Consider the following 25,176-nt stretch of genomic DNA (forward strand, 5'->3'; position numbering starts at 1 on the left):
AATGCTGTCTGATTTGGAATGGAAGCTTTTGTTGAACCCTAGTGAAGCAACATCATTTTTGCCAAAATAAACCCTCCTCTTGTTGAGCGATGAAAAGAAAACTTAAATCCATTTTGTGGACTTAACAAACAATTTCCACTCTTCTTTAAAGAAGTTGATTCAGACAGGGAGCTTTGAACTTGAAGGCATAATCAATCACACTCTGGAATTTAAAAAAGTTTGCTTTAATTTCAATTTGTTTGTTTAGCGGGGATATATATATAAATCAATGTTAAAAAATAAATTTAAAAAAGACACCATGTATGGTAAGACAGGCTATAACAAAGTTTAGGAAAAAAACTACCTGTAAGAGAACTGTAGGAAACATCTATTAAATGAAATCCTTATGCCAATTAGTTGGAAATGAAACATAAACTTTCTAAAAGAGCTTTGGAGAAGGAAATAACAGAACTTATCCCCCTGGAAAAGGGGAGGGTAAATCAATAATTAAGAAAAAACAAATATAAACGAGACAATATGCAATGGAGGTAAGAAAGGAAGAAAACTAACGACAAACATTTACAAAGAAAATATTTATGGAGAAAGGAAACAGGAGGGAAGATGTAACAACGACAAGATGGAGAGTTGGTCATAGCTACTTAAATGAATCTTTATTTATTTAATAGTGAAATTGAAAAGTACAATAACAGAGAATGAAGGGGAAAAGTAAATAAAATACAGAATGGAGTCTAAAAGGAATTTTAGGAACAGAAAGGGATAAAGAGGAATCAGGATTATAAATAAGATTTTTTCATTTTCACATATCAAATGAACACAGAAATTAGTAGTTGCAGGCTATGAGGTTGTACAGTAGGGGGCAGTGTGCCTCTGTGACGTTGTTTGCAATCCGACAATAAAACAAAAGAAGAAGAACGCGCTGCTGCTCAGTGTTGATGTTGTGAAACCACTTTATAACCGAGCAGTAGTTTATCAATGACCAGTTATTAGGTTAATACGGTAACTTCATAACTCAGTCTGCCTGCAGCTCACGGAGTGAACAGCTACATTAGTTTGTGGAGGCTTCCGGGTTCAGTTAGCGATGCGAAAACAATGTAAATTTTTATACAAACATTAAGGTATCACAGGTATTTTTCAAAACATAAAATAGCAGCACCGAACGAAAACCTCCCAGTTCGGAATGCTGGAGCTATTAAAACCTTTGTGGAAGGTATTTAAAAGATTTACGGTAAGTGGGACGCTTTTACAAGCTTTCTGCGATTTTAAATGATCTAGTAGTGAAAAACAGGAAATATGGTGTTTAGTTTATTTAAAATCCTTTTCATATTTGAAATGGACGTATTATTATTCATAAAGGCATTTTTGGTGTTTTAGATTTTTGTTTTACATCTCATCTTCGCAAATAGTCACAATTCAAATATGTTTGTAGGCTGAAGTTAATATTTTAATGCTGTATTTACTTCTGGATTTGTTCTAAAGACACAGAAAGCAAGTTGACGAGCACCAGTTAATATAAAAGAATTAATGAAATAGTCATTTTGATTACAATATTCGTATTTTCTTCAATATTTAATGATAGTTTTTTGATTCATGTACTGCTCGTTTCAGTCGCAAAGTAACTCGCAGTGCTTTACAGTAAAATAAAGGATCAGAAGTTAATAAAATCACATTAAAAACAAGAGAACGTCAAATGAAAAAGTGAAAGATTCATTTTTAAATGAATAAAAATGAGCTGCTAAAATTAATTTGACATTGGGGAAAGTGTCTTAAACAGCAATGTTTTCAGTTTTGATTTGAAGGAACCAGCAGGTTGTGCACAGCCTCAAGCTGAGGAGCAAAGATACTAAATGCTGCTTTTACTGGTTTAGTTCTGATCCAAACAGGTTTGTGAAACACACAGGAAGGCAATGGTCAGGTTAAATCTACATGGGTTAAACCTGAGATGTTTTTCAGCTTTAAACAATTATTGCCTCACAGACTAGAACTAAACTGAGCCTGATCTTGAGCCTATCCTTTAGCCTACTAGGTTGACCCTCACTGAACTGGCAGTTGCTGTGTTGTAAAGAAATATTTGGATAAATCGGACTAAATCTGTGTATCTGACTCCCTCCGTTTCAGAGGCATTACAGTAGAGTGACGTTACCCGATGCCATCCCAGCTGTCACCGCTGCCATGGCCTGAGATTTTTGTCTACTGGCTGCTCTCTTTGGGCTCTCATTTTTACTCTTTTTACCAGCTGCACAAGTTCTCCAAAGGTAAAGTAGACAGCAGTTGTTACATTGGATTCGATGAAATAAGAATAAGAAAGATGTCACTGTTCTCCTCTGATTTCCGCCTCAGAGCATGAAGCTGGTTTACAGAGAGAGTTCCAGTTGGAAAATGGCCTTTTTAAGAGCTTCAAAAGGGTAAGTTAAGATGTGAATTTTAAAAACACATTGTGTCGATTGTGAAAAAGAACGCCTCTTGATTTTATTTTTTTCTGTCTTGTCATTATTTAATCACAAACCTTAATTTGATCTCATAGACAAACACAAGGTTGCACATAATTTGTAAAGGGCATTGAAAAGGTTTCATTTTCTTTACTAATTAAAATCTAAGTTGCTTGGAAATATATTCTGACCATCTGTATCAATAGGCTACTTTGTAAAGCCACTTTCTCTGCAGTTATAAAACAAAATGCATTGAAGTGACTGTAACAAGGGAAAATGTAAAGAGTTCAAGGGATATGAATCCTCAATATTAAATATCTGATTATAATGTTAAATAATAAAACACAAGTTCCTCTCTGTTTTAGTCCAGTAATATAAGATCAGTGTGAGAGAGGCTTATGTTTGATGAAGTGGATTATTATTATTTATACATATTTTTTTTAAATAAAGGACCCGTCTGACTTTGAGTGGAGTTTCTGGACTGAGTGGGCCAGAAAGTCTTTACTGTGGACTCTTGTCGGTCATGGCGTATTATCAAGACTGGCGGCCATTTTTCACCCCAAGGTGAGGTGATCCTACGGTACACTTAAAGCAAATAGAGTATGTTGAAAGGTAGCTGTATTTTTTTTGTCTCGGCAGCTTAAGGTGCTTGCGCTCACAATGTTCGACTTCTTGGCAGCCAGCAGCTTGCTGGGCTTTAAGGGTGTGGGGGTTCTGCTTCTACAGCTGTCCGTTGCCTTCTCAGCGGCCCAGCTGCGAAAGCCTTCTTTGGCGTGGATCACTAACCTTCTGCTGCTCTCCACAATTCACATTCAGCCACTGCAAGACATCCAGGTGAGCCGTGTGTCCCACACTGTAGCTTTTTCCTAATGTTTGAGGTGTTTTGTTTGTTTGTGTTTATACCATAAATAACATCAAGATAATTACAGTTATATTGATTTTGGCTGAGTGGAGGTGTAGATTAAAACAAAAATGCACGTCGGTTATCAAATCAAAAGCTAAGACATTTAATGAATCTTTTTTCTTTCTTTTTTTTTTTTACCCGGAACAGCATTTCCACGTTTTTTTTTTTATTTTCACTGAACGTTATACCCCCAAAGAACACAAGAGGGCAGAATATACTAGGACGATGTTGAACCACTGAGGCTTTCCTCTTCGGTTTTGTTGAATTTCTTTTGGCGCACCCTTCCTCACTCTGAGCCTTATTGCAGTCTGAATTGATTGACTTCAACATTTTATGACATTTTACGGCTGGAAACACAATATCTGAACTAGCAAGCCATGCTACAGTGAAAAATATTTATGATTTAATTATGAAAACAATAGCTTGGTACTGAAGTTAAGCAAAGCGACACAGATCTAAAAAGAAACTCCTCAGTTAAAGATAAATTTGTAAAGAGATGCCCTAACTTTTAAACTTCTCCTTTTGAGAAGCACATACAATAAATGTACTGTAAGACTTTCATCACAATTGCCAGAGAATGTGAACCGTTGTGTTACTCAGAGAGGCTGGTACAGCACAGAGGAGGAGTACTACCTGCTACTTTTCAGCGTTGCCGTCTGTGGCCTGCGATTCATCAGCTTCAGCCTGGAGCACTGCTGGAGCCCTTTAGAGTGCAGTCGAGTCGCGCATCTCTTCTGGCTGTTTTCATACACCTTCTATCATCCTTTCTTCTTCAACGGACCCATTATCACTTTCAAAGCCTACGCTGAGCAGGTGAGGGTAAAATTGCCTCTTCTGGTGTTGCAATACAGGCTCGGGGTTCTGGTTTTAAAACCACTAAAACACATTTTGGTTGCAGTTGAGCCATTTCTCATCTCTTTATATTGTGAACCTTTTATAATCTTTAAACGTGCACTTTATAAATACGTTTGTTTAGATACGATATGCTGCAAAATCATTTTTATGTTTATCTTTTGAGCTTCTTCTACATTTCGTCACATTACAACCACAGTGCATTTTATTGGGATTTTGTTACTGACCTATGGGTGGATGATACTGACTTAGGGTTTTATCATGATATTTTGTGGTACCGTTATAAAAAAGATTAAAATGATGATTAAAGAAAAAGCTTTTTTAGGAACCTGTATGACTCTTGACTGCATGGTACAGCATTCATTTTACCACTAACACAAATATTGTTCTTGAAAAACATTTCCATTTTAAAGATGTTTCTTCAGCACACCATTTACTTAAAGAAGTGATTAATAACACTAACCCCCAAACTGTAACGGCATTTAATCATATTTTTGCATTTACTGATATTTATTGATGCTGGGTAGTTGATGATAAAAACAACATTTCCAGTAACACAGTTTGGGTTTTTTAACTTCATTAATTGGAATTTATTGGGACAACAATAAATCCAAATTCTTGTATAAGAAATTCTTCACGATAAATGATTCAATAAATGCCCAGCATTACAGCAAAACCAATAAATAAAAGTGAACCCAAACAGTTGAACTGGGAGATCAATACATACTGTAGATACAATCCTCTGCAAAATCATTTACTTGAATATTTTTCATCTTTTTCCATGTTGTTGGAGATTTTATTGGAGTTTTGTGAATCAGTAAATCAATCAAGTTTATTTGTACAGCACATTTAAGCAACAAGGCATTTTAAAGTGCTTTACGTCATAAAAACATTTTTAAAAATCCCATCTTACAGTAAGAAATTTGAAACCAGTAACAAATGTTGCATTTTGTAGAGTGCAATCATTAAGACATCAATACAAGTATGTTTGCCACAATTTGGTTTCACAAATTGTGGCAAACAATTTGTTTGCCACAATTGCCACAATGTCACAATTTGGTTTCACAAATTGTGAAGCCAATTGTGAAGAATATGGAAAAGGATCTGTGTACACTCCTCTGTACTCTGACACCACTCAATAAAAAAATAACAGTTCCTCCAACCGGCTGATGAACATGTCGAAATATAAAAAAAGACGTTCCATTCTACTGAAAACCCCAACATGTGTCTCATATGTTTAACCGTCCCTCCTTCAGTATGTGCTTCCTGTCTCTCCACTGCCAGATGAGGAAGTCGGCCGACGAGAACAGCGGGGAGGAATCTGTCTTTGGCTACGTGCTGGTCAGATCAGTCCGGGTCATTCTGTGGTGGATCCTGGCAGAATACATGATCCACGTCATGTACATGCACTCCATCCACTCTAATGAGACCTACATAGAATTGCTTCCTCCCTGGGCTTTGGGTAAGACTTTCCACTCAGAGCTTGTTGTGTTTCATCGCAGCTAAAACGAGGTGTTATATCCAACACGTTCCTCCCACAGAAGACATATGTTGAACAATATATAGAGATTATATCTGCAGAAGACTACTATCTGCTATTACACATTTACTAATTATCTGTGATTCATGATTTTATTAATCTGATGTGGGCGGCCTTGCTTTGACAGCCGGTCATCAGCTCATTCATTCAGACATTTTCATTTTTGCTTGGGCTGAAACGGTTAATCATGACGAATTGATTTATTGAAATGACTGTCAACTAATTTAGCTGTCGATTCTCTGGAGTATACAGACTCAAAAAGAGCCATTTGCAAAAAGAACAACACCCGCAGAACAACACCCTATCATGTGGATAAGGGATTCACATGATTCCAGTAATTAAGGCAAAGCTGTACAAAAATATACACATCTTGCATTAAGATCCCCCCCCTGCCTTTTTCTGTAAATATATTCTGCTCAAAACTCCTTAGTTTTAGCTTCACCCAGTTCAAACTCTGTAAAAAGAATCCTATTGAGCGCCTTTTCCCATCCAATTATTGATTGGTTAATCTAAAATTGTAATCAACAGATGCTGTATTGATGTTAAGTCAAGTGGAAAGGCCTGTGAGCTGTTCACATGTTGATGTTAAAAGTATTTTTTTTTAGCTGCAAATGCATCTTTCACTACAAATGATCAAGCATACACTAAAGGAATGCTGTGTTATTGCAGTTTAGGCGACAAAATGTGTATTTTGTTAATTTAAAAAGGGATGACATTATTTGTTTATTTTCATCTTTTAATGCATTTCTAATTTTGTACAAAAAATCCATAAGTGGTTAAGTGAAAAATCTGCAGAATCTGCCAATTTTTCGTCCGATTAATCAATAAACCGTTAACTGAAATAATGGGTTTTGCTTTCAATTATCTTTTTCTTCCAAGTTGTCAAAACCAAGGAGTTTATTTTAAATGTTAGATACGCTAATTCGTAATCAATAATTTAGCAGCTGTTTAATCACAGCAGTGAATCATGTTAAACCAAGTTAAAGTGCAGCTATTAATCTCCTGCTGTTGCTCCTCTGTTACATTCTCTAAATGGACGACTACTCATTGTTGTCTCTGTAGAACCTGAAATGATTTCAGCTCCGTGTCTGCTGTCTGCCTCAGGGGGTCTGGCCCTGGCTCTGGTCCAGTTCTTCTACGTGAAGTATCTGGTGCTGTTTGGGCTTCCGTCCATGCTCGCCACTTTGGACGGCCTGGTCCCCCCGAAGCTCCCGCGCTGCGTCAGCATCATGCACAGCTTCACAGGGATGTGGAGGTGAGAGCGCTCATTGTCAAGTGAGTAACAGGGGGTATCTTCATGTCAGAGGCTGGACTAAAACCCGGGACCTTTGAGGAGGAAAAAAAGGGAACTCTGACGCAAAATAGCTTTAAAGTGCAACTCTCTGCGTTAGCAGTCAGGTCCAGACTGGCCTGAGAAAATTGTCTCATCTTGAGTCATTACCTACAAGAGGACAAAGGGTCATCCTCACATCAGCAGCAGTGTGTCTCTGTGTGTGCTTCACACTATAATGGTTTGTTTACTGGGACCAATTCACTGAATTTTATTTGTATTTTTTTTTTCAAACTAAAAACAAAATAACATCAGCATATGTCAAACTACAAAGTAAATCAGAAGACTTAAATTACAGATTTTAAATTTTTAAAGAGGGAATTTAAAAAACATATTCTTATTTTGCCTTTTGAACATCATTAGCATTTATTTAAGCATTATTGTAAGATGGAGAAGACATTGGAACCAGTGTGAACTTGATTTGCATAATTCTCTGGTTATACTGAAATGGGTTTGGCACATCAATACATTTGTGATCTAAAAATCCTGCAATTCTTTATGGAATTCTGTGTTTAGTTTGAAGGTATCACATCAGCACTGCCAGGTTTTGAAACATAATGCTAACTGCTAAGCTCCATTTTGTGAGGTTGTTTTTGCCAGTGGCTTCCAGATGCAATGCACCAAGTGGGTGAAATATTGATGAAGGAGGTCTACCTCAAAATTTGTTCAACTTTACTTCAGATCGTCAAAAGTAGACGGTTGTAACTTGGATGCAAGTTGATGTTCCGACAAGACAATGACAAAAATCTTAAATAACGGCGTCGGAAAGCCGTTACGTAAATACTATTTACAGAAAAATGAATGGATTCTGATTGAAAACCAGAAAAACATCCAGTTTAAAACTTTCTCTGCCGATTCTGCCACAAGGAGCGGTCATGTATCCAGCTAGAGTTATGGCAGAAGCTCAGTCAGAGATTAGTAGTGGTGCATTTATTTATAAATGTATAAATTTGAGTCTTCTGCCAGCAACTGAATGTTAAACCACAACATCTACCAGACAAATACCACCTAATTTTAGGTGTTCTTGCTACAGAAGAGTTCATCCCTGTTTTATGCTGAAGGGGTCACAATTGCTCAAGTTAATTGAGAGTCAACAAGTGGTGCCTCTCACATGTGCATTAGTCTGCATACATAAAGACAGAAGACAATTAAATATGAAGGAAACATTAAAGAGGATTCTGTTATGTTATGTCGTGTTTTTTTTGTGACATGACACTATTTGTGTTCAGCATCTAATCTCTGAAAATTTAACCACTTGAGATTGGTCTATACCTGTTAATATGGTTTCAAAGTTTATTATTTGGTTCAGCTTTTCTAAGGATCTGCTAATTTTGCAGGATTCTGTTGTTAAATTCAACCTGTTTGAGTGTAAGTTGGCTAAATAGATAAATAAAGCTTCCTATAATCCCCTATGAAGCTGACAACTGTACTTCTCTCCAAATGCAGCTAAATTTAAACCTGGTTTTATTTGTCAGAAAGCTTCAGAATTTAGCAACTCAACTTGAGTTTTACCCGATGGCCATTTGCTTACTGCAATAAGTCCAGTCAACCTTTAAATTTGCTCACGTTTCAGATGCATACATTGTTGCTCCTGAATGTAATTAACCATGAGTAATGCTTCCTTAACTGTGAGCTAATAAAGTGGAGACTGGATGTGTTTGGCTTTGCATGATAAAATGTCCTCTCTGCAGCAGTCAGAGCCGATGTGCTGACGCCGATGCACTCCAATCCGGCTCTTATGTGCTGAGCTGGTCGATGCCGGCGACATTGATAGAATGCATAAAGCTGTCGGCCGACACCATCAAAACTCCAGTTTCAGTTTATAGACGCTGCCAGATCTAATCTTTGTTATGACAAAGCGCCGGCTCACAAACACTCGACACCGGACAGTCTGGCTACAGCACAAGGTTTACGTCGTTGGAAGCTCAGCGTTCAGGTGTTTCTAACTTTGTGTTTTTTTTATTTTTGCGTACACTGTACAGTGTCCTTAAATCGTCTTAAATTCGTTTGTCTAAAATTAAGGCCTTAAAATTACTTAATAAAAGAAAACATGTTAGCTACAGGTCTTAAATTTGTAGGTAGGGCTATTTAATGTAGTTTTTTTTATCATCAAACTTTTTCTGTCAGGCAAAATTTTGAGTCACACACAAACATTTTCATTGCATTCTATGACTTGAGGTGGTTAAGGCGACTAGAAACTAGCTGCTAATAATCCCCTGCTAGCACAAAGCTAGCTAGCAATCTAGCTAACTTGCTAGCTAGCGTTTTGGTGTCTATCCTGGATAAATGCAAATTTATCTCCAGTTGGCTGGTGCTACTTCCGCTGCCAATCAATACAAGGCTTGGTGTAAAAAAAATTAAGCTTGGCCCTGTGGGGGTTCAGGCTGAAGAGAGCCATATGCAGTGTGAGAAGCACTAAGTTCACAGTTTTTGCTATGCTTGATTGTAATGCAGCAAGTTCCCCCTACCATTCTATAGTGTTTTTTTTGGGGGGGGTTACATTTCATAGGCGAAATTAACAAAAAGTTCTAAAAAGATTTAAATTCGACTTGCTGAAACCTGCAGATATGCAAATGTGGGCCTGAAATATCCATTTGTTTTCTGCCTCAGGCACTTTGACGAGGGGCTGTATCGATGGCTTATCAGGTAAGAGACTCTTCATCACCGCTGGACTGACTAATTCACATGTTGATGCTCACTAAAGATGTGAGGCGCTGTCTATATCAAAATATCTCCGTCGGCTTTTATTGCTTTATGATCGCCAGCAGTTTTGCCTTGTGCTCATTACTCACTGCACTCTAAAGAGCGCATTTCCTGTGGGACACTGAGCTTGGCAGCGGAACAACCGTTTGAAAAAGCGTGCCGCTCGCATGCTGCCTGCTCACGTGTTTCAGTACGACAGAGCCGGATGCTGTATTTCCACGCGCGCTTGCTTTCTTATGTTCATGTGGCGGCGAGCGTTTCCACTGTCGCCTTTCTGCTCCCGCACCGTGAAGAGAGGCTGCCTTGTTTAATGTGTGCATGTAATTGGAGGAGTTTGTAGATTTCTCACTTTCACTTTGGACAACACACATTATTACTCGCTTTTTCTTTTAATGATGCACACTCGGCTGGGTCCAGCCTGCTGGGAGTTGGTGGTCTGCTTGTTAGACGCACATTTCTGCGTTACAGCGACTCTACCGCTGCACGGTTGTCAGAACACACACAAAAAAAAAAAAGTCTGTGAAAGTGGTGTTTATATTTTGCTAATTTTTTTCCTCTTTAGTCTGTTTGACACATACACTAAGGTCTGTTTTTCACGTTGTTACAACCTAGCAAACTTATTAAAGTAGCTTTAATTCATCCGCTCAAAGTCCCTTCCATTTTAATTGCAAACATACGTGTTTCCATTTTAAGCAGAGCCCTCTGGAAATGGGTTTTCGTCTGCTTAATGGCATCGCGCGCAATTATCCTTCTGTAGATGCGAGATGATACCCGTGACACAATACCTCGACGGTTCCTCTTCTGAAGATGTTTTAATGCAGTTCCAAAAAAATTCTGCCGATGTCGTCTGAAGAGGGCTGAATGAGCGTGTAGGTGTTAAACGATGTGCTCCACATGAGTCACTGGCAGCTCGTCTCCCTGGGCAGCTAAGTGCCTCATTCTTTGCCATTGCATTATGCTTTCCAGGCCTCTGTGCCACCAGGTATCAAGTACAGCTGAAAAAAAAAAAAAAGAAAAAAGAAAGCTCTTCAGGGGTGATTGATTGAGTTATTACATTTGCAACAGAGGATGGACATTCGATCCTGCAAATAATTTTTTTTGTAAATATTTCTATTGGACTGTAGGTTAAGAGGTCAACCGTAAGAATAGGTTCTGATTACGTTAGAAGTTGAGCAAAATAAAAATACAAAATCACAAATGGTTATTTGTGGGGGGGGGGGTTTGTTCTCTTTACCTGTTTCCAAACCAAGTATGTCATCTGAGAATCTGATAAAACGGCTCTAGAGTTTTTTAGGCTCCTTTTTCTTTGCCATATGTGAACAAAATCCATCATAAAGGACCTGAAATGGAGCCACTTTTCAGAACAAAATATAATCAAAAATGGTTATAATTCACTGCATTTGTTGGCAACAAATGGTACAGTAGAAATATTATATTGTCTTTTCCTGGGTGTTTATGTGACAAGTTGTAGTTGATTAGTATATAAAAGATGTCATAATTCCTATGCGCTTCCTCATTTAAAGGGACGGCAAAATGTATTTTCCAGGCATGTAGTGCCATTTTAAAGCACAATCGAGTGACTGTGCTTCAGTTGTTGAAAAAATGCTGTACATATCAAACATGACTTGATAGAAATTTAACGCCTTAAAATTGGGTCTCTGTCTCTTTAAGAAGCTCCTTCTCTTTCTGATTCTCCGTCTTTAGCACCTTGTCACAACAATGCTTCTCATTATGCCGTTTACAGCTGTTCTTAGGAGCATTGCACTAAGTAGTTTATATGGTGAGCTCAGCAAATGTTTGCTAATTGTCACGCTCCAAGTGAAGGAGCATTTTAACATGATAAAAAGCTCAAAAAAGTAGATTTTTACACAATATCACCCCTTTAAAAAACAAATCAAATGCAACGCAGATACTAAAGCTGTCCAGTTCAATGACAATCCCTAAAAGTCATAAAAAGACACTGATTAACTTGCATAAAAATCTAACCTCCTTTTTTTTCTGGGTTACATCAAAACAAACCGTCCCCTCTAGTTTGGGAGAGCCAAGCGGTGTCACCTCCTCTCAGGGCCTGCAGATCTGTCAGTCAGCCGAGGCTGTGGTCTCCTTAAAGAGTACACGGAGAAGCAGACATTTATGGGTCAGGTTTTTCTGCCCCATTGCCCCATAATATTTCACAGTTCACCAGCTGGGAAATTTTGGCCTCACAGCATGAACCTCATTTCTAATAAAATGCTGAGAAACGCACCGAAAACAAACTAATACAAACCTAACGGTACTCGATAAAGACATTATATGATTTTTATGAGAATCAGCATGTAACGCAGTATGATTATTCAACATGGAAAAACTTGCTAAAAGGCTAAATAGGTTCTGACTGGGAAATCAGGCTAATAGTTCCAACTCAATTATTGTAAATATGAATTTGAAATTCAACTTTGTTGCTGAAACAAATAAACATGGAAAATAAAAACTAATGTGACCCACCAGACCGACTACTGAAACTTTAGGGTTTTTTTAGTGTTTATGTCAGCATTTACTAATGTGAACTGAATGCCTCTTATTTTCTACTATCTTCTATTAATAATCTGATACTTCTTATCCTGAATTTCCCCATGGTTGGTCTAAAAATGGATATTTCTATTATTAATGAAGCGTCGACTGTTTTAACGGCAAATCCTCCGAGTGCAGCTGCACATCACTGGTCTGGTTCTCTTCTTCCTCTGTGTTTAGTCTGATGATATTCACCGAAGCTGTAATCCAGAGCAACGGTGACATGTTCTAGTGCAGCACACCACTTTACCTGCGACCGGACAATATAAATAGTATTCGTGTCTTGTTTAAAACGAGGTCAGGCCTGGTTTAAGCATGCGCTGACATTTCTCTGGGTAACCTTATGAAGCCAGAGTTCCCCATTTTAAGGCTTGTAGAAACGGCGGCAACAGCAGGAGCAAGAAAAACACGTTTTCACAAAACTGTATAGACAGTGGCTCAAAACCAGACTGGGGTGCACGCAAATGCTTTTAGTTATTTTATTACAGAGTCACTCAAATCCTGTTTTTCTTCTGGAGAGCAGACTGCAAGAAATTATAGGATAGCCCTGAAAACATCTGCATACTTGAAACTTTTCCTTTCTGCAAACCTCTTATTATTATATTGCACACACTGTTTGTTGTTGAGCATGCTGGAAAAATTCCCTATGAAATTTGTTGTAATTTATATTTTGTAGATGTTTAGAGTTGAAACCTATCAGAAAAATGTTTTCCAGTAACAATAACAATTGCAATCAACCCATATGTCTTGACTTTTTCATCTTCTCTTCTAACATCTCAACAAAATATGCATCTTGTTTGACCACCAAGGACAGCGGGAGACCATCCAACTGGCCAAATATAAGAACTCGACATGAACAGTGTTAATGCATGGCACTGAAAATACAAGTTCTGGCCAAATGTTTAATTCAAAGCAGCACTTTGCCATTTTATATGTTGGGCGGTTCTAGTTACTTGGCACCCTGTGCTGCGGTGATGAGGTTTTGGCAGCGCTTGCAGATAAAACACTGGGTTATCTGGTCCTTTCATATTGAAGTGTTTTTTGTGTTTTATCATTTTTCAGTTGCTCCTAAGCTTCTGTGTGTGTTTTCGTTCGGCGTCAGAATGAATTTTGTTGACCTAATCCTCGTTTTGAACAATGAAAGTAACTGCTGTGGCGTCCGGCGGATTCAGAAAGAACCCGTCCCAGTTCTTGATCACCATTTATATCGTCCTTTTTCCTACCAACGGTGCAGCCATAATGACAAAGCACTCCTCCTGTCCGATGGCTCGCTCCATAAAGCCTGACAGCACATTATTTGAACCTCCTACATTAAGTGTATTGGTGTTACATAACGGTGATTAGTCGGGCGGTCCTGTATGTCTTAAAAATGATCATATTTTAACTAACATCTGTTTACAGCGCCTATCTGTCCAATTAAATCGCTGATGATTAGCCGACGCCGAGCGTGTTCAGGTATCCAGTTTTCTTGGGTCCTGACGCTCTCCATCTGTTTTTGCTCCGACTTTCATCCGGCAATATGGCCGAGCTGGCCGCTCTATTTAGGGCTCAGAAAATGCTGGCTCATCTTTCACAAACATTGATTAGCCACAGGGAGGCTGAGATAATTAGTTTCCAGCGCAGGCGCATGCCGCACACACACACACACACACAGCGAGATGTTTGTTGAGTGTGTCAGAGTGGTGTGTCGCGCTTTTCAGGCTCTGGCAGCTCCTCGCGGGACAGATGAGGTGCTCCCGGTATATGAAGCCATTTGTCACCGATTGGTGTTGCATTATGCACATAAAGTGGGGCTATCCCGGGAGCATGGCGCTGCTATTTTTACACCGCATACAGTTCAGTCTCATGCATGAATTATGCACTAAATTTTTAATGTTTGATAAAATACCACAACATAAATACTGCTTTTTCATCTAACCGCGCGTCTTGTTTATTACCCCAAAGGGCAAACTTACCCATGGAAGAAAGGGTAAGAAAAACAATAGAACAGCAAATCTGTGTCAAGGCTTTGGTGTGAAGCTCAGGTTTTCTATTTTTGGATTCATTAACACAGTCTGCTGTGTTGTTAACGTCTTGGCAGGGATTTCTGTTCCCTGGAGTGCTGCTGTGCTTTCAGTGGACATTAGAGCCACATTTGACTGTATGAAATGAAAAGAAATCGTGAAAATGACACGACGGTTTCTGTGTCGGGGCTTCCTCACAATTCAGCGCATCGTTCCGCCTGTTAGTGCCAGCAGAGATTTCATCATTCGAGGTGTAATAGCATTTTTTTTCTAACTTCTGGAATGTTTGGAAATTGAACAAATGCTTCAAAATGTCCAAAGTAAAATGAAACGATGATTTTCTCCAAAACAACTGAAAGTTGCATCACTCTGCATCACTGGAAATCTGTGTTTACAGTATAATGCAGCTCATCTCCTTTTCTCTTTTATAAAACAGATATGCCACTAGTAGTATTTTTTTGCACTCCTCAAAATATAAAAACACACCATATTCACACGCATTATATATTTGTACCTATCCAAAAAAATAGTATAAATAATATGAGAGATGAGGTTTTCTTCCACCGACTCTATAATTAGTCATTACAAGTGTCTGGGTGTATTCACAAGAGTAAGTAGACATTTCTGCAAACTCTTCAGATTTCTTACAGTCAGCATTTTCAAGTCTGTCATGTTCCTTGACAGACAGGCTGAATGATCAAAAAGGGTAAAACAGAGCGACATGAGGTCCTACGTGGTGTAGTAGCAGAGCGAGCGCTTTGTACACACAGCCATCCTGCGTTTGATTCCCGACCCAGGAAGATTTGCTGCCTGTCTTTCCCCTTTTCTCTCATCAATAAAAGCCTCTAGTGCTGAAAAAAATCTTAAAGGTGGGATATTATGTAAAATCAACATTTTTGAGGTTTATATTATGTTCTAATGTTATACCGTCATCCAAAACATACCTGGAAAGTTGCTTGGATTCTTTCATTTGTATTTGAGAAATCCTTGTATCTCCCATGGCAACCATTCGGGGATGTCTATACGTTTGCTCTCACAAAGCTCCATCTATTTCCACAAAACTCCTCCTTGGAGTTGTAGTCTCCAAGCCGATCTTCCACCTCACAGAGCGACCCTTCCCCCACTCAGCTCCTCCAGACTAGCCGCAGCAGCAATTAGCAAACGTCTGCTGAGCTTATCGTACAAACTACTTTTGAGTCCAACACACCTAAAATGGTTGTAAATGGCTGAATAGAAACTGATTGTTGTGATGGCACGCTGAAGGCGTAGTATCGGAATGAGCAGCAGATTCTTTGCCACTTTCAAGGCAATACATTGCGAAGTCAAATTTCTTTTAAATCATGTTTTGATATATTTAGCATTTTTAAAGCGATTGAAGATAATATAATCACTTGGTTGTGCTATAAAATGGCATTATGATCCTGGACAGGACAACACACACAACAGCAACTTTGCTATGCTACATTTAGCCTTTCTTTTCACATGAAAGCAGCAGCCTGGCTGCTCAGGAAATGGTTTTTGTTTTTAAATGGCTCTTCTGCTTCATCTGGCATTAATTTTAAATCATTTGTCTGACGGCAAGAATAGTAAACTTTCCACAGTAATAACTTCCACTCCGAAGATTATTGAAGTTATTGAAGCTTTGCTGACACTGATAAGGAAAATGTTGAAATTTTTATTTCCTAACCGCCAGCTGATATATTGGTGCATGCCTAATTTTTATTCACGTTTGTTGTCACATCTGTAATATTCCCAGTATTTTCTCTTGTGAAACCCTTTAGTTTTCCTTTTTATTTTTCCCAGATACATCTACGTGCCTCTGGGTGGTTCCCGCCACGGTCCTCTCTCCAAAGTGTTTTCCACCGGCGTCGCCTTTGCGTTCGTCTGCTTCTGGCACGGCGGCCAGGACTACCTGCGGTACTGGGCCCTGATGAACTGGGCCGGCGTTCTGGTGGAAAACGCCATCAGAGCTCTCTTTGCCTCATCCCGCCTTCATTCCGTAGTTGTGAGTTTCTAATCAAGGCGTTAAATTCCAGCTGTGCAGCAGCAGCAGCTCCAACAGATCAAATTTCTCCACTTATTTTACAAGGGAGGAAATTATTAGCAACGTAAGTCGTGTTATTACATTTAATAAAGCAGACTGTTGATCGGCTTTACAGAGCGCAGACAGCAGACGAACCCATTGGGCCTCGTCTAATTGGCACGACATCACTGTGAGCCGTTTGCATTCCATTAACGGGACTTTCTTCGCCGGCTTCCTTTGGGAGTCGGCTCATCCTCAAAATAGTCCTAAACTCTGATGGGGCGCCGTGTGATCCTCCCAGTTTATGGTCACATGGATCATTTGTTTCGGCTTTTTGGGTTCTCTCGCAGACTTAACAACGACAACGTCTCGTGGTCTTGCTTATTTATTTACTGATTTCCCAGGAGCAGAATTTCTCCTTGGCGATGCGAAGGCGCTGCGCCGCCCTCCTCTGCGCCTTCTCGACGGCCATGCTCATCCTGTCTAATCTGGTGTTCCTCGGGGGGACGCACGTGGGCAGAATCTTCTGGAAGCGCGTCTTCATTCAGGGTAAATTGCACCTCCACAGACATTGCATGTTTTAATCCCACCATGTTGTTGGGATGATTTTTAGATTATCAGTACCGAATCTTTGTTTATAGGAGTCGGAGACGGCCCTGAGGTAGATGTGAATTAAAATCATAAAACTGTTTGACGTGGTGCTGCTTTATGCTCAGTCTAATATTTATCCGCACAGGTGCACAGAATAGCCTCCCGCTACTTTGAGCGAAGACCCGAAACTAACAATTAGAGTCGTGAACGTCGGAGGGGCACATCTGCTTCGTGGATGTGCCAGGGTCTATTTTGCTCCCTGCGGTTGTATTTGGTCCATTTGGTACCTAAAGAGAGATGGCAGGCCTTCCTGAAGCCTGTCCATTAATGATAAGCAGTCTAATGTGCATTCACTGCTGGGCCAGGTGCTAGGGGGGGGATTCAGAGCGGAAAATTCAACCCTTCGCCTCAAGAAGTTTGATTATTTTAAACCTTTCACGTGTTTAGGCTTTAGAAGACACTAAATCTATTAGTGACGTAATAAAGCCTCTAAATGTTTGATGCACATTTTTAAAAACTGTGTTTCTTGGTGTAAATTTAAGAATTTTAAAAATGCTTATCAGTACTTCACACATTCCTTATACTGCGTGTCAAACTCGAGGCCTGCGGGCCGAATCCGGCCCGCCGTGGCCATTTCTGTGGCCCTCAAGACGCTGGAAGGCCACATAAGTAGAACTTCAAGACATCAGTTGTGTGCTTAAATGTTATTGAATATAGCAAACCAAATCAGTTTTTATGCATCTACATTATGTTGATGTGAAAAGAAGTTTTTGTAAAATTATAGAATTTTAAGAATAACTCACTAAAAGCCGTGTATTTGCAGTTTAACAGGTGGTTTTTGTCAATACGTTTGGCGCTTTGAGGACATTCATGGTCTTAATGGGACGCAAAATGAAAATATACTGATAATTATGATGAAATGCAGCAATAGGAACCACAACTTAAATATGCACAATATTTAAAACTTGATTAAAATAAAAATACTTATTATTTTCCATATTGTGAAAATCATTTTTTTTTTATGTTACGGGTTTCTTTCTAGTAAAGATCAGAGAAATATAGCTATGGTGTGACAATATTTTCCTGGTGTGAAAACTTTTTGTAGGTAATTTTTGTAATTAAATATCTGTCAAAATGTCACTATGTCATGATAGTAATATATGAGCCAGATAATCGGTAAAAATCAAGCTCCTCTGCCTACTTTTTATGGATCTGCTGTCATCTGCTCCTGGTCAGAACCAACCAATCAGAGGCAGGAGGAGAGTCTTAGTGCTGTCAATCAGGCTCTTCTACACTCCCCCTTGCTATCACTGCAGCTAATTCTCAACAAGGAAGCTGGCCGTGAATGGCAAGGCTAGTTAGCATAGCCACCAATAATGGCGGATGAATAGTTTTCCTGTAACATTAAGTTGTTTCTCCGCCTTTAGCACATTGAGCAGCGTGTACACAAGGATTATGAACAGCTCTAAGAGCCTCCTCCTGGCTCTGATTGGTTGCTTCTGTACCTTTAATTCAGTTAAGTATTTTTTTCCATCTGATTAAAGTTTTGAATTAATACCCCAGTAACAGCTTCAAAGAAAGAAATGAGAAATCTTAAATGTTGACATGAAAAATCAGTAAGACACAGCCTGCAGGCAGCCTCTGCTGACGTGTTGCTTGTTATAATTTTCTCTCGCTTTGCATCGCCGCGCATGACTTCCACCTCGTGCTCCTTCTGCCATCGGATAAAAAAAATAAAATAAATCTATAAAAAATTGCAGAGTAAGTGTGAAGATGCTTTGTCGCCACCATTTTGCAGACCTCAGATAAAGGTTATATTCCAGTCGCGAGATAAGTTGCGTTGTGACAGTAATAAATTGCTGGAAAGCTTATAGGAAATGGTGTCTTGCCTTCTTCCTCCTGCTCTGTTTTGAACTACTGTAGAGTTAGAAAGTAAAATAAAATAAAGTAAAACAAAACCACTCGTGTTTGGAAAATTTTTCTCTTCTGAATTATTCGGATTGTTGGAAATAATTTCAGAATCCACTCGGGTGATTTAGGACTACAATAGACGTACCCGCCGCCTGCCGCGCGTCCGACGTGTTCTCAAAAAAAAAATCATGGAACCATCTGCTTAGTAACCTTTCTGCTTTTCTTCTTCTGCTCTGAATGTAACTGATCCAGCACTTTTCATGCCCTCTGGTGTCGACCAGGAGGATGGGGGGGATAGTTTGATTACCATGAGATCAATGCTTTTAAATCAACTCGACTGGGATTTTCACTTGTTCTGACAGCGGCGTAATTGCTCTCTGACCTCTCTGGGTGAAGTCTGCAATTTCCTACCTGCACTGTGCGTCTAAAGTTGTTCTTGTTGCCCGTCTCTGTGAGCCGAGCCCATGAACAGAGTGTGCATTTCTTCCGTGTCCCCTTGGGGGAAGGACTCTAACGTTACAGTCAGTGTGAAGGGCTGCTATGATTCTTCCAGAGGGCAGAATGATTATTAAATTTCTGCTGGCCCAAACGAAAGCTGTTTTGACAGTTCATCGGTGTACGCCTAATGAAATATTGGCAGTAAGATTTATTCCCTTGGTATACAGACTGTCTGTACAACAGTCCATCAAATAGCATCTGGAGATTATTGTCTGGAGCAAAAATTATGAACTAATTGACATTCAGCTCAACTCCAGCAATGAGATGAGAATCTCTGTTATTTATTTTTTTGTAAAGCGTGCATACGTTTGGCCAATGTTTAGAGAATTAAAACAACAGTAGATGTACTTTACTGGTTTTCTTTAGTATTTTGTTCTGGAGACTGAGATGACCATGAGAGACGGTTTATTTTGAGTCTGGGGAAAAGTTTCTTTGTCGATTTTCTCACATGGTTTGGATCATTATCCTGCTGAAAGACCCAAAGATGACCCATTTTCACCTCACCATACCAGATTTAAAACCTCCTGGTATTTCAAAAAGCTCAAGGCAACAAATGTGTCTTCCACTGCCTTTTTTTATTTATTCATTCTTGAAAAAGAAAACTGCAGTTTGAAAGGGTGTTTTGGCAAATCCAAATATTACTGTTCCACTACCTGACCCTTCCTCATGTTTAACAAAGTTTGATTTGGAAACAGGAGTTTCAATGGTTGGCTACAACCTGATATGTAGAAGGCATCAAAGGTTTTGTAAAAATTGTCTATGATTCAACACAACATTTTATGAATGAACCGCAAATTTGCTTACGCCAAGTCAAATAAAGGTTAGAAAGTACTTTTCAGTTGAAAAATAAAATATGATGTGAATTACTTTCTTGTTACTTGCTCAGCAATAAATTGAACATTCAATAACACACAAGGAAGGAAAAAATAAATTTTAGGTCCAATAAAAAGGGTCTCTGATGTTTGTCTTAATAAAAGAAAAGTTGTTTTCTATTTAGTTGGTGTAAATAAACTTTCAGCAAAAATAGCTCCTGTATTTAGCCAAGTTTAATAACCCCAAATATGTATTTTCTGTAAAAAAGTAACGTATGTATGACCCTGCTTGCTACGTCATTGAGAAGATTTACATTTTCCATTGAAAATGTCATTCTGAAAATCACAAAAAGCATCCATCTGCATTATCTCCATTTGCTGCAGGGCCAAGTTCGGAACCACTCAAAACAATTCTGACTTTAGCGCAGTTATTAAAGGATTGTTACGATTATTGTACCTTTATTGGTCCTGCTAGCGCATCTCTGTAAAAACAATTATGCTTAACCACTGAATACATTTACTCAAATTTTAATGTGACATTTTACAACTGCATAGTTTTTTTTACCCTTATTTTCCAGAATTATGCTCAATATTCACCTAGATTTCCAGGTAAAAGATAAAACTTAGTGAAAATAAAACGTCTTCTCGTCATTCTCCTGTTTTAACTGTTCGCTGTAGAGAAGTGGCTGACAGCTCAGCTGAGCTTTAAGCAGCTCATGTGTATGTGAATTAGATTTTGACATGAATAGAAGAGAATAGACCCTTGAAAAGCATTGTGGGTGCAGGTGCAGGTTACTGAGATAATTTGGACGGAGGCCAGCATGGGAGGAGGCGCAGACGGCCGTCCTTACCTGCTGCCTGCGCTCCAACTTCCAAGAATTGGCTATAAATAGCAAAACAGGAACAAAAACGCGTTATTGCGCCTGAATGAACTGAATATAAGTTGAGCTGATCAGCATTTATTTATGTTGAGGAGGAATTATATGATACTGTAAGTCGTTGTGATTGTAATCACCAGACGTAACGAGTGCGTTGCTTCTCGTTTCAGGGTGGTCCACCGTCGCTCCGCCGATGCTGACCTTCCTCTACTGCTTTGCTCAGGTTGGACTTGAGCGAACTTCTTCCCCACCGTGAGTCACCTTGACTTCCTGGAAAACTGAGAATCCCTGCTGCCGGACAAGCAGGACAACCCGTTGGCCGCGGAGCTGCGGCGACCTGACCCGACAGCCACGGCGAGTGTCCAAAACACAGCCCAAGTTCTGCTGCAGAGCAGAGCTGCACCGCAAAGCAAAAAAAAACAAAAAAACGCTGGACCCCAGAGTCTGTCTTCATTGTACGGCTTTGATAAGATATTGCTCAGTGGTGCAGTAAATCGGAGAAGTGAAATGTTTACTGCTAAAAACCGTTGGTCAGTCAGACTCCAGAGGGCAGCAGCAGAAACCTGACCCAGACTCTGTTCTATACACATTTAATCAGGATGTAGCAGACATGTGAAATCACAGTAAAGTATTGGTTATTTTTCTTCTGCATTACAGACACGATGGGAAAAGAAAACGTCCCCAAACTCACCTGTCATTTATATAGATATTAGTTTGTTCCTGGTAAGAACTGCTGAAAATGTACAACTATCAATGTTCCAAATGGCAATGTCCATAATTTTAATAAAGATTACAATTTTTTTAAAAAAGCTATTTTTGCTGTTTTATTAATAGTTTTTACATGTTCAAATGACAAGACAAATGAAATGCGGATTTTCTTTTTTTTAGTAGTAGCACTTAATGCTGACAAGAAAAAGAAGGACGGGTCATCATAAAGTATTAAATGTTTCATACACGCCTCACAACGTCCGTCAGTGAACGTGACATGTTTGCTTGTATTGTTAATAGTAGTTAGTATAACAACAGAGGCGAGCAGCAAATCTGGTTGATTTTTGAATATTGTAGAACCAGAAAACAAACGAGTTTCCTGACATTTTCTGAACAAATCAATATGGCTCGACGTCCACCAGTGTTCGAGAATCTTATCGGGGATTTTTAGTCATGAATTTAAAAAGAGCTTCATTCTTTCCCTTAAACTTTAGTTAGGAATTTCCATCAGTAAGAAAACATTATTCTGATCTTAAAAACACAATCTCCAAGCTGTTCAAACTATTTGATCAAGATAGTTTCATGACTTGCTGGGATACAAGTCAAACATGTTTTTCTAACATGATTTTCAAGCAATTCATTTGGTTTGTGTTTTAGAATGAACTCTTCTGTAAACACTCGGGCCGTTTCCATTAGCTGATTTCACTTCTGTGGGATTATCACGTCTGTGGCAGTAAGTTGGATCAAAGCGAGCCGAGGGTCAGCCAGGAATCCTCTTAAATGAGCACAAAACTGCGAGGTTTATCTGACATAAGAAGCTCACGCTGAAGAATACACACCTGCTTGGTTACAGCGTCTTAAAGATTAGTGTTTACCGTCAGCAGTGGAGCCAAAAACGGAACGACACACCTCGCGTGATTCACCTCGTGGGGGGGGGGGGGGGGGGGGGGGGGGGAGGCAGAGAGAAAGGATGCAGTATGTATAAAATATTTATTATGAAGAGCACAGTATGTCACATTTCATAACAAAGAGCTCTCCCATTGTGCTTGAAATAGTACATCTCCCAACACAGGACGTGTTAACATAGAGGCATGTGCATAATACATACACCAAATTCAAACGTTGCTCTTTATATAGAATCCTATCATTGCTTTATAACTTGTGCATATGTTTATATCCGTATCTTCTTCTATTTTTTTTTCTTTTAGGCAGCTTTCTAGAGCTGACCACAAAAATAGATCTTTGTTCAAATCATTTCAGTGGAGCGACGGTAATTTAGATCATGAACATTTCTGTCTGCAGGCTGGAAAAGGAGTCGGGGTTTGGGGGGGAACATTAATACAAAGGCACGAGTTTGCATGCTTCTCCAAGGTAACGTGAGGGTCGATGAGATGGGTTAGTGCAGTAGTTTAAGCATTTCCGTCACAAGGTGTGTCTAAATGTTAAAGCGCAGAGCTACATATTGCTTTTAAGGATCTGAATTGTCAAATATTTATGGCCTTGAAACAAAGAGTGTGGGAGATGGTTCCCCCTGGCTCCCACAAGCTGTTTCCGGGCTTTTGGACTCTAAATAGTGACGAGTTTTCAGCTAAAAACAAATGCCAACTTTACAATTAAAAACGACTTGATTTCATTAGAACCCAACAAAAGCAAAATGCGTTGCCAGTGTCATATTAACATAACATGAAAAATACATAGTCAAAGTGATAATATAAGAGAAAGTTTACAAACCATTTCATTCATCTGTGTCAGTGGTGGAACAAAACAAGTCGAGAGAAGAAGATCGTTCACATTTTTTGTTTCTTTTTCAAAGTACAAGAAAAACATCTGTTGTAAAAAATAAATATCCTCTCAGCTGGATCAGGAGAAAAAAAAAAAGAAAGAGGGAAAATATCACCTCCTTAATGTTCATAAAAGTTCATGTTTTCATTTCAAGTTCTAACATTCAAAGATATACAGTTTCAACCCCGTGACTCGGGGTTTTCATCTTAAAGCTCTCGTTGTAAGATTAAAATCCGCACGAATAAAAATCCTCTCATTACAAAACAAAATCATCTCATTTACAATCACTTTTACCGCCGTTAGAACCGTTTTACACGCTCGATGACATGTCATTTCAGCTTGAGAAATCTTTTTTTTTTCTTCTTTTTATAAAACAAGCTTCCTTTTGTCGGATGGGAAGGTGAAAAATAAGGACTCGTTTGAAATATTTTAGTCCTGGAAGTCCAACGCCGGAGCTCATCACACCGGCTGGAAGCAGAGGGGAAATAATAGCCTGGCTATATTCAGGGGCTGTTAGTCAGGAGTGGTTGCATAGCAAGATGTTCGTGTCAGGGGTGAATACAGCGAGTGCTGCTGTAACAAGCAGAGTGAATCCCTAAATGTGTGGGAGTCGAGTCTGTGGGACAGCCAAACGCGTTTAAACTGAGAAACTAAATGAGAGTTAATCCAAACGAGTCAAAGAGTGAAGGCGGCCACTGCCACGGAAAGTATTTAAGTAATAGTAACGGCCTCATGTTCCGACCCGCCTTCCAAACTCAGCTGTTCCTGGTGCACACCTGTTTCTTTAAAAACACGTGAACAAACACGATGCACACGGTGACTCGCAAAAAAAAAAAAAAAAAAGTTTTCACACCCCGACGACCGTCATGTTAGACACAGGAAGTTCACTTCGCTTTGATTGGGGTTTTGTTTGGCAGAGCAACACAAAGTAGTGCGTGACAGTGAAGGATTTGTTTTCACGTTTTCCCCTTTACTCTGATAACCACAAACAGAATCCAAAGCAAATACTTAGAGAAGCTGCCTAATTTAGAGGACGTCATGTTATGGAGAAGCAGGGTCGGGTTATTCAACTGTTTCCCAAGTTTGGCCTTGATGGAAGAATGACAGAGCGAATGCAACGAGAGCCATTTATTGCACATTTCAACGTACATGCAAAGCACTAACACTCAAGCCCTGAACACACCATCTCCATGGTGAAATTTGGCAATGGCAGCATCATGCTGTGGGGAAGCCTTTTATGAGAACATGGATGGAGCTAAATGAGGTGCAATCCCTGAAGGAAAAACTTGTGGAAACCTAAAAAAAAAACCCAACACAAACATCATGAATACCGTCCTAAAGCCACAGCTGTAACAAAGTGGTTTTAAGCAATATTCATATGTTAGGATGGCATAGTCAAAGTCCCGACATAAATCCAATTCCCATGGGGGAACAGACTGGGTGCTCTCCACCTAATCTGAATGATCAGGTTTTATTTTAGAAGAGATATGGAAAAAAAAAAACCTCTGTCTGGTCGAGACATAGCGCAGAGGAAATGTAGGTAGAGGATTCAGTTTGGTGGAGGTGTTTGATTTGCTGCATTTGTGGTAAAAAGTAAAAAAAAAAAAAAAGTTTTCCTTCCACTTCACATTTTTTAGCGCTACTTTCTGTTGTCCCATCGCATAG

General features: G+C 39.3%; 1 protein-coding gene across 4 annotated transcripts; it reads left to right on the forward strand.

Moving 5' to 3' along the window:
- Nucleotides 1-196: 196 nt before the first annotated feature.
- On the forward strand, nt 197-21,824 carry hhat (hedgehog acyltransferase). 4 transcript variants are annotated; one of them, XM_014472048.2, is made up of 12 exons: nt 197-1,225; nt 2,116-2,252; nt 2,338-2,402; nt 2,877-2,990; nt 3,066-3,260; nt 3,931-4,143; nt 5,467-5,644; nt 6,785-6,977; nt 9,663-9,698; nt 16,112-16,313; nt 16,736-16,880; nt 21,192-21,824. In XM_014472048.2, the coding sequence occupies exons 2-12, from the start codon at nt 2,144-2,146 to the stop codon at nt 21,275-21,277; spliced, it is 1,536 nt and encodes a 511-aa protein (XP_014327534.1). In that variant the 5' UTR covers nt 197-1,225; nt 2,116-2,143; the 3' UTR covers nt 21,278-21,824. The 4 variants fall into 4 exon arrangements, with proteins under 4 accessions (XP_014327534.1, XP_023183113.1, XP_023183114.1 ...); XM_023327345.1 differs by having other exon boundaries at nt 6,827-6,977; XM_023327346.1 differs by lacking the exon at nt 3,931-4,143.
- Nucleotides 21,825-25,176: the final 3,352 nt, after the last annotated feature.

This window comes from Xiphophorus maculatus, chromosome 22 (assembly GCF_002775205.1).
Source record: "Xiphophorus maculatus strain JP 163 A chromosome 22, X_maculatus-5.0-male, whole genome shotgun sequence".
NCBI lineage: Eukaryota > Metazoa > Chordata > Actinopteri > Cyprinodontiformes > Poeciliidae > Xiphophorus > Xiphophorus maculatus.

What these genes read in the sequence shown, in the direction of transcription:
- hhat (XM_014472048.2), top strand. Translation starts at nt 2,144, where the DNA reads ATGCCATCCCAGCTGTCACCGCTGCCATGGCCTGAGATTTTTGTCTAC. An exon ending in TCAAAGCCTACGCTGAGCAG is followed by an intron (nt 4,144 to 5,466) that starts GTGAGGGTAAAA and finishes CTCCACTGCCAG; the next exon opens with ATGAGGAAGTCGGCCGACGA. An exon ending in GAAGCGCGTCTTCATTCAGG is followed by an intron (nt 16,881 to 21,191) that starts GTAAATTGCACC and finishes TTCTCGTTTCAG; the next exon opens with GGTGGTCCACCGTCGCTCCG.